The sequence below is a fragment of the Purpureocillium lilacinum genome (assembly GCF_023168085.1).
Source record: "Purpureocillium lilacinum CBS 284.36 DNA, scaffold_3, whole genome shotgun sequence".
Lineage (NCBI taxonomy): Eukaryota > Fungi > Ascomycota > Sordariomycetes > Hypocreales > Ophiocordycipitaceae > Purpureocillium > Purpureocillium lilacinum.
Genome location: NW_027072113.1, coordinates 3,792,717 through 3,807,182, shown reverse-complemented (window position 1 = coordinate 3,807,182; position 14,466 = coordinate 3,792,717). Strand labels below are relative to the sequence as shown.

Genomic DNA, 14,466 nt, shown 5'->3' with positions numbered 1-14,466 from the left:
TCCCGTGCTCGGCTGCTCCGTTTCAAATGATTTGATTGTTGAACTGGCCCGGAGTTGCCTCCTCCGGCGGCTCGGGGCCTCGGGAATATGCCGGGGCCAAGCCCTCAGAGAGGTGTTGATGGAGGTTGTTTGGTTGCCCCCTTGCCCCCCCCCGGGTCCACGACACTGCAGCGAGCAGAGGGCGCACGGAACAGCAGCCAGAGACGGGCCCAGAATGGCCAAATTTCCAGGGACCATGGAGAGAGAAGATGACCCGCAAAACTGGGCATTGGCGAGTATCAGCGAGATGGATGGGTGGATGGCTGGACGGATGGGACGTGAAAAACTGCAGCCTGTTCGGGTTGCACGACTTTTGCTGCGGCTGCTGCGCGGCCGCAGGGCGGCGACGGAGCCATGCCGCTTTTGCCTTGGGCGACTGGGGCGCGACCCGCGGAAGGGGGAAACAGGCCATCGCAGATGGGAGATGGCAGACTCGATGCAAGCAAGATGGTGGCGGGATGCCAGCCCACCCACCACGCTTGTTCGACGAACCCACCTGGGCACGCCTCCGCTGGACAAGCCTCCTCCGGGCAATAAAGCGCAACCTGGGCACATGCGTCATTGCGTAATGCGCGTGAGCAGCCCGCCTGCGCCGTGGCAGTCGCTGCAGGGAGTAGGTTAGCGTTTGCGCAGCGATAGCGTCTGTGGCCCGCACGTCGCAGACCCCGGCCAGCTCTGGAGCGGTGGAAACGGGCGTCGCGAGGCTGCAGGTGAAATGTACTCGTGCGGTTTACTGGGTTCGATCAATGACCATGTATCGCCAATGTATCCCGACGCAGATCCCATGCCCAGGCCCCCAGGGCCCTGGCGCGCCCGTCGCGAAACCCCAGCCCGTCAGCAGCAGCGCATGGCGGTCGCACACCCGTGCCAGATGCCCGACAGCGTTGCCGTTTGGGACGGTGATTCGCGGTCGTGCGTCGCTGGCTCGTCCCGTCTGTCGGGTGTACCCGAGAGGCAGCAGGCCGCTGCAACAGGGGGCTGCTGCGGTGGGAGAAGCGCACCAGCCAAGATTCGCCTGTTCGCCTGTTCGCCTGCGCCCAGTATATCAGCCGTCTCTCGCGCGGTCGTTTGCACGTGCAGCCACGGTAGAGTAGGTAGGGAGGTACTGTCGAGATACGAGTGCTACTCGTCGAGTCCTCGTACGTGGATACCCTCCCTGTAGCGCTGTACGTACAAACCATCTCCAGACGGGCTCGTGGTGCATGTGGGACGTGGCCCATGGGGTCAACGAGGCCCGGCGCAGAGATGGGTCCGTGGAAGTACCTGCCTCGCCCTCGCTGTCGTCACCAATGGCCGTCGTTGTCAATCGCTGTCGAGTCGGGCTTTGGGGCGGTGGCGGAGATGCGGTTGCAGGTTTCAGTGAGCCGTGGCGGCATGTTCGCCGGAAGTCAAAAAACGCAAAAGAAGTCGAGTCGGGCTTCCAGAACCTCGGCGGCGGCAACAGCGATCAGTCAAATCAAGTTGCTGCCCTACCTTACGTGAGGCCCGTCGTTACATCTCACGCAGCGACACCCACCCCAGCGAGCTGGCGGGGCGAATGCCGGCCCAGTGGTTGGCCGTGGCGCACGCTCCACACTGGACAACACCAAGGCCGGCAAGTCCTGGTACTTGCATTGATCTGGCCTGACACCCGGTCGAGTCGAGTCAAGGTAAAAACTTCTTTGTGCGCATTTGGCATCTGCGTCGCAGGCGTTGGTTCCCCGACTTCGCCACAGCGGCCATGTCTGTCTTGCTTGCTTTGGAGATAGGGCGTCTCCGATGCGTGGCAGGCGTCGTGGCCAAAGTTACCGCCGGCGAGACGCTACCGGTCGGTCGGGCAGTGGTGGGCGGGCCGCCGCCGCCGAATGCAGTGTGCGGTGCCAGTGTCGTCGAGGCGGCCGGAACGAGCCCAGCGCGCGGACCCGGTCAACATCCCGCTGCGCCAGGCTGCCCTGCCCGCTCGCCTCGCCCGTCTTGCTTGGCGGCGCGACAGCTGAATTGAATTGCTGTGCGAGGAGCACGAGGTGCGCAGGCCTAACCCGTCAGCAAAGCAGCGCCAAAGCGTAACCATCCCTGCGACGGGCGTTGATCCTGCTCGCTTTCGCGGGGAGATGGAGGGCAGGAGCGCAGGAGGCCTGCACCAGAGAGACCTCAGCAGCACACAGCAGTACCGCGCCGGTACATGGTGTCGTTAGCGTCGCGTTAGCGCACCCTCCGGCTTGGTGTGGGTGGTGCGTGGGTGCGCGACAAAACGACAGCCGGAACTGCGCTGGCAGCAGCCTGGAACCTGCACCTGGCAGCTGGCGAAGCAGGGCAGTGACGGCAGGGACAGGCGCCCAGCAGGCCCGCAATTCGCACCTCTCGAGGCTAAACGCACCGCAGCCAGCCTGCCAAGCCCGCCCGCCGGCCACTGTGCGCCCCCTGCGGGCCCCCCCCCAGCGCAGCCGGCCGTGGGAACGAGCCAAGTACCAAGTACAATGTACCGTCGAGTAGCGCTGCAGTGCTCAGCTGTTCCCCACTTCGGACAGACCGTGTCGGCCCCGGCTGGCGCCTCTTTCCCTCTCGACGGAGCGCAGGCGAACCGCAAAAGATCCGTATTGTCCAGTGATGACGGACCGTCCTGTGGTACCCCCTGCACCCGGGTGCCAGCTAACATGGACTTTGGACCGGGCCTGTTCCATCTGTTTTGCGCTCTGCCCGCCCAAGCCTCCGTTGCAGGAGGGTGACCAGCTTGTGGGAGAGCCGCTCCCGCCTCTGTTTCCCAAACTGACGTATATACTCCCGTCGCCCACGCCTCTCACCCATCCTTCCTTCCTGGGATCTCTTCCTTCCTTTTTTCCCTTTGCTACATCCGTCCTTCCTTCCTTCCCCTCCTCCCTTCTGCTCCTTCCCATCCCGCCTCCGCTCTCGCGACTGGCGTCTCCTTCCACTTACACCACCTCGCCCTCCTGCTGCGAGCATCACCTCTCCTCACCTCACCATTGCGCTCGCGTGTGTGTAACCGCACGAGCTTGTGCCTCTCGACGCTGGCCCGTCGAGCCCCGGATACCCAATACTGCCTTTGAACTTGGGGCCCTGGTCCGTTGAAACCCGACACTGCGTGTGCGTGAGCCCGGCAATCGCGCCGCAACCGCCAACATGGCGACCACCGACGAGGAAAAGCAGTCCAAGATCCCCGGATCCCCAGAGGTGGGCGACCTCGTCAGCACGCATCTGGACGACAATGCCGACGGTCTTCACCGACGCCTCAACAACCGCCAGATTCAGCTCATTGCCATTGGCGGCTCCATTGGCACCGCGCTGTTCGTCAGTATCGGCAATGGCCTCGCCCTCGGCGGCCCGGGCAGTCTGCTCCTGGCCTACACCATCTACCCCCTGGTTCTTGCCTGTGTCAACAACTCGATCGCTGAAATGACCGTCCTCATGCCCGTGTCCGGCGGTTTCATCCGCCTGGCTGGCCACTGGGTCGACGACGCCTTCGGCTTCATGGCCGGGTGGAACTTCTTCCTCTACGAGGCGCTGCTCATTCCCTTTGAAATCACGGCACTGAACCTCGTCCTCTCGTACTGGGAGCCCAAGATGAAGGAACCCGGTCCGACCGCTGGCATCTGCGCCGGAGTCATCATTGCTTATGCGTAAGATCTTGTGCTGTCAAGTTGAGGTTTGAGGAGAGGGACTGGCGCCACTCGTGCTCCTAGCCAGTCTTTGATTCATGGCGGGTCGCCTTCCCAATCCTCCCTCAACTCCCCTTTCCCCTACAAAGACAAGATCGCATGCTAAACATTACTCTTCGGCCTTGTAGTGCAATCAACATCCTTGCTGTACGTGGCTATGGCGAAGCTGAATTCTGGCTCTCGGGCGGAAAGGTCATCCTGATCTTCATGCTCTTCTTCTTCACCTTTATCACCATGCTTGGCGGCAACCCCGATCACGACCGATATGGTTTCCGTTACTGGAACCACCCCGGTGCATTTGCCGAATACCACACAAAGCACTCGCTAGGCCGGTTCGAGGGCTTCCTCGGCGCTCTGTGGAACGCCGCATTTGCCGTGGTCGGACCCGAGTACATTTCCATGGTGGCTGCTGAAGCCAAGCGGCCCCGAATCTACATCAAGGCTGCCTTCAAGACCATTTACTGGCGATTTGGCATCTTCTTCTTCGGCAGCGCCCTTTGCGTCGGCATTGTCGTTCCCTACAACAACAAGATTCTCCAGGATATCCTGAACGGCAACGCGTCTGCCGACAACGCTGCCGCCTCTCCCTACGTCATTGCCATGCAGAACATGGGTATCTCTGTGCTGCCTGACATTGTCAATGCCCTCATGTTCACATCCATCTTCTCGGCTGGCAACACGTACACCTATTGTGCGACGCGGTCGCTCTACGGCTTGGCTCTGGAGGGTCGCGCGCCGGCCGTCCTGCGCAAGTGCTGGAGCAATGGCGTGCCCATCTATTGCTTCCTTGTCGTCATGTGCTTCCCGTTCCTGTCATTCCTGCAGGTCGGCAACGGTTCCGCCAAGGTTCTCGACTGGCTGGTCAGCCTCATCACTGCCGGTGGCATCATCGACTACCTCGTCATGTCGGTGACCTTCATCTTCTACTACCGCGCCTGCCAGGCACAGGGCATCGACCGCAAGTCGCTGCCTTACTACGGATGGGGCCAGCCCTACTGCGCCTACGTCGCGCTCTTCATCCAGACTCTGGTCGTCATCTTCTATGGCTACGGAGCCTTCACGCCGTGGAGCGTTGACGGCTTCTTCCGTCACTACACGATGCAGATTCTCGCCCCGATTCTCTTTATCGGATGGAAGCTGCTGAAGAAGACTAAGTTTGTCAAGCCTCTCGAGGCCGACCTCGTGTGGCAACGCCCCACCATCGACCGGTACGAGGCGACGTTCACGCAGAAGCCTTCGGGCTTCTGGGAGGAGATGCTCCGCCTCGTGGGCATTGGCCGCAAGAAGAGAAATCCGGACGAGCAGGTCATGTAAGGTTTGGCGGGGCTGGCGCGGAGCGGCATGCGACATGCGACATGTTGGGCGCTCTGTCGCTCCATTGTTGGCGCGGCAGTGTTTGTAAATTCGTGCGCCGCTGTGATTTGGGTACGGTGACATTACGTACATGCATGGACTGTGGCTTGTGAATGGAGGTCTTGTGTCCCGGCCAAGAGCCGGATAGACGCGACCGAGCGGGAGCCAAGCCTGGGATTATTTGCCCAGGCAATGTTATATACCCCAAGTGGCATGAGAATATGAACTTGAACATTTTGAATACTTCGAATATCCACATGTGATTTCACTCTATCTCGCTGTCGTCCTCTGATGATTCTCGGCAGTGTCCATCTGGTCTGCCAGCAATACACGGACACACCGTTGAAACTGGAGGCAGCACTGCCCGCCCTGCTCGCCCGACGTTGTATCGCGAGACAAATGTCTCCAGAACGGGCCGCAGCGGGTGCCCGAGCGAAAGTCGGGGTACAGTGGTTTGTGCGCGTGCCGCCGGGCTGGGACAGGGACATGAACATGGACCCTCGGAGAAGTCCCGGGGTTCGACACCTTCATCGACGACAGAGGCGGGTTCCCTCGCGTGCCTAGAACAGCCCGCCCGGACGGGGTGAACCCCGACGAGCCGAGTTCGAGGAGAGGGTGGAGGGGCGCCTCCCGGTTTTACGTACGTATCTGAAAGAACGCAGATGCCGGCTGCTGTCAGCTGTACTGTACCGTACAGGCTGGGAGGGAGGCAAAGGAAGACGCTTTGTCACTGGGCATTGGTTATAGGCAAGCCATTGTTGGTCCGCGGGGAGGAGGGCTGGAGGGGTGGTGAGAGGCGAAATGTGGCGTCGGGGTCTCAGGCGGGAGGCGTCTTGTTGAGACACGTCGGAGAGCGGTCCAAAGACCGGAGAGAGGAGAAGAGAGGGGTCACATTTGGGACGTGGGAGGGCAGCATCTGTGATACTGGTTGCGGTACTGGCTGCGCAGGATGACGACGACGGCAACGAAGACAACGACGATACAACAGGAGAAAAGTTCAGGCCGCTCCTTGACAAGTACACTTGGAGTTGACCGTCTGTGCCATCTCCCTAGCCGGGACATGTATCATTTGCTCAAAGTCAGCCTCTTTACACGCGCCGTCCAAGGCCTGTGTCGTGAACAGGTACGCCGTCGTCATCCTGCTCGGACAACCTAGTTGCGTATACACTCGCATGTACATACTATGCACGTACGGGGATAGAAAAGACAGTGACGCCGGAGCCTCCCCCCGGGCTGGGACCGTCGTCCATCCTGAATGAAACGCCAGCACGCTGCACACGCCCCCCCTCCCGTCTCCCGTCTCGAGCTACCTTGCTCCCCGCATTACGAAAGGCGCACTCCCTCCCGTCCCGCGCCCCCCTTCCCCCATCCGCCCGTGAAGCCGCGCAGACGCCCAGCTGGAGGCTTACATACTAGTTTGCTGCATCACCGTCGCACGCATGCCACGCACGGGTACCACAACCCGAGCCCAAGCGCTCCGCGTTGTCGGTTCCCTGCAGTATGCGCATGGAGACAAGCTAGGGGGGATCAAGCGAGGGCGACCGGAGGCATGGGAACGGTCATCAAGTTGATGAGGAGGAGAGCATGTCCAAGTGCCCTCCCTGTGTTACTGCACTGGACGGATTCAGCTTGTGTCAGCGCGCCCCCCGGCGTCGGCGACTCGCCATGCGTGGCTGGCGCATGCGAGGGCCCGGTCGATGCGCTTGTCAGCTGGTGTCCCGGACGGGACGGGTGAGGGACGCCTCATTCGTAGATCCCCGTCTCGTTCCCGGTCGATGTGGAGGAGGGAGAGGAGGAGGAAGAGGGACCGGGCCTGGTGTTGGAGCGGAATTGGGCGATTGAGAGACAGCTCAGTGGAAACCATCAACGCAACAACATGGAAACGCCACAACATGGAAGTGTACTTCGTGGGTACTCTCAGTGCAAAGCACGCTCCACGGGAGAACGACGAAAAGCACGGACAAGGGGAGGAAGGTGGTCTGCATCCGCCTGGCTCACGCTCACAGAGACGGCGTAGCAGGCAAAAGCCGTGTGTGCACCCGGCCCCTCGGGGGGAAAGTATCGTGTACTTTGGTCTCGTCGACCCCCGCCCATTGCCGCCCTCCGAGATTGCACGTCGCGTCACGGACACCACGGAGAAGTCGGTGCGTGCATTCCATGTTGATAGCAATGGTCTGCCGTCCTTGAAACGGGGAGGCGCCGCCCGCCAACCCCACGGGGAAAGCACACCGTCTCGCCGACCGCGAGCCCGAGTCTCACCGGTCACCTGACCGGCAACGACCTCCGAACCTCCTCCTCCTCCGAACCACCACCTCTCAGATCACGTTCTTATCTGCCTCTAGGATCTCCGTCGTGCTGTATATTCCCGACTTTCCGATACTCCGTACCCCGTGCCACCGTCCTGTATCGCAAGGGACCGGGTCTGGACTTGTGATAACAGGGCATGGGGGGGAGGGGGGGTCCCTGGCACGGGCCGGGCATGTAAGTCGTTCACGGACGACGATAAAGGGCAACCTCCTTTCACTGCATGCTCCGAAGCCAGCCATCGCCGTGACTTCGCCGACTCGGCGGCGCGGCGGACTCGGTTCGGGATGTTCGCGCCCGTGATGCTTCGCTTGCGATGTCCTGGTGCGAGGCGCGGGCGCATCCCGGCTGCCCGGGTCTTGAGTCTTAGACCTCGGTCGTGTGTTAGTCTACCGTATGCGTCAGTGGTGGGTTGCATCGCATTCTCCGTGCTCGCTTGTCTAGTGGTTAGTTGCTACTCTGGGCTTTCATTTACGTTACATTGTGTTTCGTTTGGGGACATGCAGGACATTGTGTACTCACATGCACATGGGGAACAGGACAGACGTGGCATGTCCCTCCATGTACATCTCATCACTTTCACTCAACAGAGACGCCAGCGTGACAGATGATCTAGAAATTCAACTTCTACCGTCTATCATCCTCCGACCCGCGGCCCAGGCAGCCTCAGCACAATCAGGGTCCTCCAATCCCAACCAAGCCGGGGCCCCCAAAGGTTTCCGCGGGCGGCAACATCTAGTAAAGGGCCAACAGATGGCAATATCATCTAATGGAAGGCCCGCTCCGGCGTGGCCTAGTCGTCAAACCCATTCCCAGAACCCATCACAACTTTTGTTCTTTTCCTTCCCGCGCATGACATGACAAAAGAAAATTAGAACATGGTATTGTCGTAAGAGAAAAAGACAACGCTCGTCACAATGCAGCGCCGCGCGGTCGGTGCGAATCGCTTATTCGTCCTCATCGCTGAAGACCTCCTCACCACGCTTGCGGCGAGCCATGCGCTCTGTAAAGAAAAACTCCGTTAGCTTCATGCTTCATACTCAATGATAGATAGGTGTGGTAGCTTACCCTTCTTCTTCTTACGGGCCTCGGACGAGGTCAGCTTGGCCTTCTTCTTGGTGGTGACAATCTTGTTGCCCATAGCGTCGAACTTGTCCTCCTCGTCGTCGTCACCAGCCTTGAGGCGGGGACCAGAGCCCTGGCCGGACACCCAGTTGTGGCCAGAGGGCGTCATCTTGCCGTCCATGACGGCCCAGACCTCCTCAGTCAGGTCCTTGGTGAACTCGGCGGAGTGGGTAATGATGATGACACCACCCTCGAACTTCTTGAGGGCCTTGGACAGCGCACCCAGGGAGTCACGGTCCAGGTAGTTGGTGGGCTCGTCAAGGACGATAAGATGGGGGCGCTGCCACGAGCAAGCAGCCAGGACGGTCTTGACACGCTGGCCACCAGACAGACCGCGCATGCGGGAGTGAGAGACCAGCTCGGCGTCGAGGCCGAAGTTGGCGCAGTGGGCCTCAATCTCCTTGCGGACCAGAGGGCGGAACTGACCAGAGGCCAGGGCCTCCTTCATGTCCACATCGGCAACCATCTTCTGGTGAGAAGCCAGGAGCTCGTTGCGGGGCAGCCAGACGTTGTCGGCCGTCATCATGGGCGTCCAGCGCTCGCCCTTCATGCCAACGTTCTCACCCAGAGCGAACGAGCACTCGTACTCGTAGCTGTTCTTGAACTTTCTGCGGGAGTTGATGCCGATGACGCGGCGCTGGGTGCCCTCGATCTTGAAGATCTTGTCCATGGCCTTCTCGTCGGCCTCGGTGATGACCTTGTTGGCACGGTCCATGGTCTCGCGATCCTCGCCAGTCTGGAATCGCCACTGGATGTACTCGGAAGGAGTCGAGTCCAGGTGGTTATCAATGTGGGCGAAAGCGTGCTGCTTGATGTAGGCGATACGGATGTTCTCGTGCTGGTAGATCTCACCCTCGGTGGGGATGAGCTCACCGGTCAGGACGTTGATCAGGGTCGACTTGCCGGCACCGTTGGGGCCAATGACGGCAATACGGGAGCCGAGAGAGCACTGGAAGGTAATGTCCTGGATCTGGGGCTTCGAGGTACCGGGGTACTGGAAGGACATCTTGGTGGCACGCAGGATGGCCTTGGCCTTGGTCTTGACACCCTCGAGGAAACCGGGCTCAGGGAAGGTGAACTCCATCTCGGAGGCACCAAGCTCGTAGTAGGACTTGGCCGAGGGGACACGCTTGACGAACTCGGCCAGGTTACCACGGTAGCGCTTGAGCTTGAAGCGCTCGTAGTGGACGATATGCTGGCAGACATTGTCGAGGAAGCCCGAGTCGTGGGAGACGATGATGGACGTGCAGGGGGAGTTAATGAGGTACTCCTCGAGCCACTTGACGTTCTTGACGTCCAAGTGGTTGGTGGGCTCGTCGAGAAGCAGGATATCGGGAGCCTCGAAGACGGCACGGCACAGGGCCAGCTTCATCTTCCAACCACCGGAGAGGGCAGAGATCTCGCCCTTAACCATGCCGTCGGTGAAGCCGAACTCGTTGAGCTGCTTCTCGACATCCTCCTGGGTGGTCGTGACGCCAGCCTCCTTGAGCTTCTTCATGGTCCAGTCGATGGTGGTCATCTCAGTGTCGGCAGAGTCAAGGTCGTGCTCGACGAAGACGGTCTTGACCTCGCTCTGCTTGGGGAAGCCCTCGACCTGCTCGTTGTTGATGGCACGCATCAGAGTGGACTTGCCGGAACCGTTGGGACCGCAGAGACCATAGCGCTGACCACGCTTGAGGCGGAGGTGAGTCTGGTTGAGCAGGATCTTGGCACCGTAGGCAAGGGAGAAGGTGCAGTTGCAGAGATCCTCACCCTCCTCCTCGTCGGCCTCCTGCTCCTCCTCCTCGGCGGCGCCGGGGACAGCGCGCTTGCGGAGGGTGTCGATGACAACCTCGGAGTTGTCGATGCCGGTGATGACGGCAACGTAAGGCTTCAGGTTCTCGACCCAGATGACGGGCTCGCTCTCCTTCTCGTCGACGAGCTGACCAGCAATGGCAGCAATGTAGTCGGCGACGGGGCCCATCTTCTCGAGGTAGTTGCCGTACTTGGGGGTCAGGACATCCTTGAGCTTGCCGAGGACGATGTTGAGGTCACCGTCGTTGCGGGCCTCGGGGATCTTGCCGTCCACAACGTTGCCGACGCGAGTCAGGGTGTCGAGGGCCTGCTTGGTCTTCTCACGGGCCTCGGGATCAGCCAAGTTGTCGTAGTTCTTCTGGAGACCCGGCATCATCTTGGGCAAGAAGGGAGCGACGATGTTGGGGTCGTCGACGAGCTTGCACATGTTGTCGACGATGACGGCGGCCTTACGCTTGATGGCGGTCTCGCGCTCGGCCAGACCACGATCCAGCAGGGGAACCATGAGGGCCAGGGTGGGCTCCTGGACCTCGGTAACGAAGGTGGTGGCACCGAGCAGGTGAACGGTCTCGGGGACGTTCTCAGGCTTGGCGATACACTTGATGAGCTCAGGGATGAAGCGCTCGATATCCCTGTTGACGATCAACTGGCAGATCTGCTCCATGGTCTTGTAGGCGCGCTCCTTGACCTCCTTCTTGGTGTCCCACATGGACTCGGAGACGACGGGGATCAGCTCAGGGACGCGGAAAGCCAGCTGAGCGGGGGCAGTCTTGACGAGAGCATCGATGAAGTCGAGGGCAGTCATCTTCTCGGGCCACTTCTGGGCGTTGCGGAGGGAGTCCATGATGGCGGGGAGGGCAGCCTTGGCGGCGTTGCCGCTGATGGCGCCAGCAATGGCGATGACGGCAGCGCTGGCGGCATTCTTGACGGCGGTGATCTTGTCGCCAACGGCAGCCAGGAGGGCGGGCAGGAGGACGACGAGGTAAGGCTCGACGGAGGCGGAGACCTCGGCGTGAGAGGCGATGGCCTCGACGGCCATGCAGGCCTTCTCGCGGGCGAGCGCATCCTTCTTGTTGGCGAGCTGCTTCTTCAGGCTCTCAATGGTCCTGCCAAAAAAAAAAATGTTGGTTAGCGTCCTGCAGAAATGCAACGAAAATCTGCCGCCATCCGTTGTCTTTGTCACTGCAGGGCCCACGATGCGCTGCATGCAACCTGGCCTGAGCGCCAATCGCCCCCTGACGCACAGGCGGTGGACAGCGCTGGCGGGAGGCTCATTGGCGGGGTTTATTTCGGGGTGCCGGTGCGGTGGCGGCAGCGGCTGCGGCAGCGACCAGTTGGGAAGGCGGGGTGTGTGCGGCTCGCTGGTCCCGAAAAAAAAGTTTTTTGGCCACAGCGGCTCCTTTGTGCGTAGCGCAGTGGTGCAGACAACGACGACGGCGGCGGGCAGCAGAAGCAAGGGGCAGAAACACTCACTTGTTGGGGACATCCTGGTCCTCAATGCGGCCGTTGATGAAGCTGGCGAGCTCGTTGGAGGACTCCTTGATCTCGGCCGCCTCCTTGGAGACGGTGAGCTTCTGGAAGAGCTCGTCAAGGACCTTGACGGACTGAGCGTTCTCGGAAGGCATGTTGGCGGGTGTGTGGTCGGGTATTAGTCGTGAGAAGTCGACGGGAGAGAGTAAAAATCAAAAAAAGACCCAACGTCTATCGAGATCTATGTCGGAGTCTTGTCTAGCGTGACGAAAAGCCCACAGAGACGATGGAGGGGTCGGCTCTGCTCTATCGCGGCTTTTTTGTGTGTGAGAGAAAATCTGTATCGGCGAGGCGGGGCTGTTCGGTGGAGGAGGATCCAAGGAACAACGCGGCGACGAAGAACAGGACAGGAACGGTTCGCCTTGGAGGAGGACGACCAAAAGATGGAGATGAGGGAGAAAGTGAAGGGAGGACGGAGGAGGTTGCAGGAGCGACGGGAGAAGGGGGAGGGAAATTCTGGGGGCGACAAGTTTTATCTGTTCCCTGGCTCTGGCTCCGGCGCTGGGCTCTGGTATCAGCGGCGGCGGGCGGGCGGCCACAAGATTTTTTTTCCCTTTGGGGGGGGGGGGGGGGGCGCGGCGCTAGGCGGCGACAGGCTCCCTGCTGGCAAAACTGAAAAAAAAATTCGCAAGGTTTACCCCTCCATTGGGGCTTATCGGGCGTTATCGCACCACGCTAAGCCTGATGGGGCCGGATGGCGAAGGCGGTGAGTCGCGTCGGCGAGTCTCCCCAAGCCTCCCAAGGCCCCCTGGGGGGGCACGGAGTGGCCACCCAGACAGGGGCCATTTCAGATCATGGACGCATATCCGGGGCGCCGACGCCCATTTGCTGCCCCTGGCCCTGGTTGCCCGGCTGCCCTCTCCAGACTTTGCACCATGAGTGGTGCTAGCAGTAGTTCCGACTCCTCGAAGCTGCGTGCTACTAGGCCGTCGCGGGGGAAACAGACGGGGTCGCCCCCTCCAAGGCAGCGACCCCCGGAATTTGGGTTGTCTACACGGCAGAGTCAAAGGAGGGAGGCGGCGGGAGAGGCTCGGACGGCGAATGCGCGCGATACATGTCGCCGCGCTGACTCGCCGCGCAAAGTCAAAGTACACGCATGCTCCATTTCATGCTCTGGCGGTCGGCGGCCGTGGCGGCGCATGCCCGCCGAGCAGCGACAACACCACCACCACCAGGCGGGCAGGGCGAGCCAGGTGCTGCGGCCAGAGGTTGGCATTGGTGGGATGCCGGCCACTGACGGAGGGCCCTGCTGATGGGCGTCGTCGCCTGCCTGGGACGGTTGGCACGCGGCGCTTCTTTTTGTCGCTTTGTCGCACCGCGGAGGGAGCCCTCTCACCTCTCACAGCCAGCCTGCCGGCGACACGGGCGGCCGTCATCCGCATCGCATCGCATCACATCACATCTCACCGCGACGGCCTCACGGCTTGCATTTGACGGCCCGCCCCCCCTGGCGCCTCGTATAGACCGCGGGCGCCGCAATCTGTTGGCCAGACGTAGCGAAAAGTTACATGGACGGCTGGCGCTCAGAGCCGCCTTGCACGTGGCGTCAGCGGGTTCCTGCCAGGAAGGCTTTTATTTGGTGGCTCGGCCTGTCCGCGCTGCCGTTGAGGTGGCGCGGCCGAAACTCAATCACCACGGGAGGGCCCCTTCTGAGTGAGCCGCCGCCTGCACTCAAAGCCCGCTAGGTAGGCTGACGGCACTCTCAGTGGTCTGCACTTCAACAGATACTACGTAGCCGTGGCTGGGTGCGAGCCGAGGTGCCACACTCTCGACGGCAGTGGCAGCGTCATCAAGTGAACAAGCAAGGGGCCGGCATGGGTATCTGGCTCTTTCATTCGTCACCGATCCTTCAGCATTCTTTTTTGGTTTGCCTATAATTACATGTCGCTCCAGCTTGTCGTACAATGGCAACGCCATCTTATCGTCGCCCCAACCTCTCAGCCAAGCATCTCCCTGAGCACCTTGATCTGCTCCATGACGCTCGAATTGCTGGTGCCGCCCTTGGCCGATCGTCGCTCCACGCTTGCGTCGTAGTTGAAAGCCTCGGAAATGTCCTTCTCGAAGCGCGGGTCAATCGCCTTCATCTGCTCGTATGAGAGCTCGTTCACGGGGATGCCAGTCTCCTCCGACTTGGCGACGCAGCGGCCCGAGATGTGGTGCGTCTCACGGAACGACACGCCCTTGCGGACGAGGTAGTCGGCAACATCAGTCGCCAGCATGAAGGGATCCAGAGCGGCGCGCGTCTTGTCTTCGTTTGTGGTCAGGGTGGCCAGGACGCCGTTGGCGATTTGGATGCTGTCCGACACCGTCTTGACGAGGCCGAGCATGGGCTCCATGCTCTCCCGCAAATCCTTGTTCTAGGTGCTAGGCAGGCCCTTTTGCGTCATCATGGGGTGTCTTTTCCGCCCTCGTTTGGCCCGATGCCCAACGAAGTCCACTCCCGAGATGCACCTGCTGCATGGTGCTTCAATACCAACCTCCGTGGTCCCGCCGCTCAGGCAGATCAAAACTCGCGTTATTCAACACACACATACGACGACATTCACACATCTCAAGGCGCATCCATCACGGCAATCACTTATTTCATCACATCCTCTATCGAATATATGCCAATGGAACCACGGCTCAGGGGCCAATACGCTGCATCACCCCAACCTCGCAACGCCAT

The 14,466-nt window shown here is 60.8% G+C and overlaps 3 protein-coding genes across 3 annotated transcripts; 1 reads left to right on the top strand and 2 right to left on the bottom strand.

Annotated features, from left to right (window-relative positions):
• Positions 1–3,156: 3,156 nt before the first annotated feature.
• PLICBS_004718 (uncharacterized protein) lies at positions 3,157–5,006 on the top strand (the record flags this gene model as incomplete). The annotated part of the gene is made up of 2 exons (XM_018325908.2): positions 3,157–3,653; positions 3,821–5,006. 2 exons carry the CDS (start codon positions 3,157–3,159, stop codon positions 5,004–5,006), a joined length of 1,683 nt encoding a protein of 560 aa, XP_018175660.1.
• Positions 5,007–8,296: 3,290 nt separating this feature from the next.
• Positions 8,297–11,893, bottom strand: PLICBS_004717 (translational elongation factor EF-1 alpha; the record flags this gene model as incomplete). The annotated part of the gene is made up of 3 exons (XM_018325910.1): positions 8,297–8,352; positions 8,418–11,374; positions 11,742–11,893. 3 exons carry the CDS (start codon positions 11,891–11,893, stop codon positions 8,297–8,299), a joined length of 3,165 nt encoding a protein of 1,054 aa, XP_018175662.1.
• A 1,842-nt stretch (positions 11,894–13,735) lies between these two features.
• Positions 13,736–14,134, bottom strand: PLICBS_004716 (argininosuccinate lyase; the record flags this gene model as incomplete). The annotated part of the gene is made up of 1 exon (XM_018325911.1): positions 13,736–14,134. One exon carries the CDS (start codon positions 14,132–14,134, stop codon positions 13,736–13,738), a length of 399 nt encoding a protein of 132 aa, XP_018175663.1.
• Between the last annotated feature and the right edge of the window lie 332 nt (positions 14,135–14,466).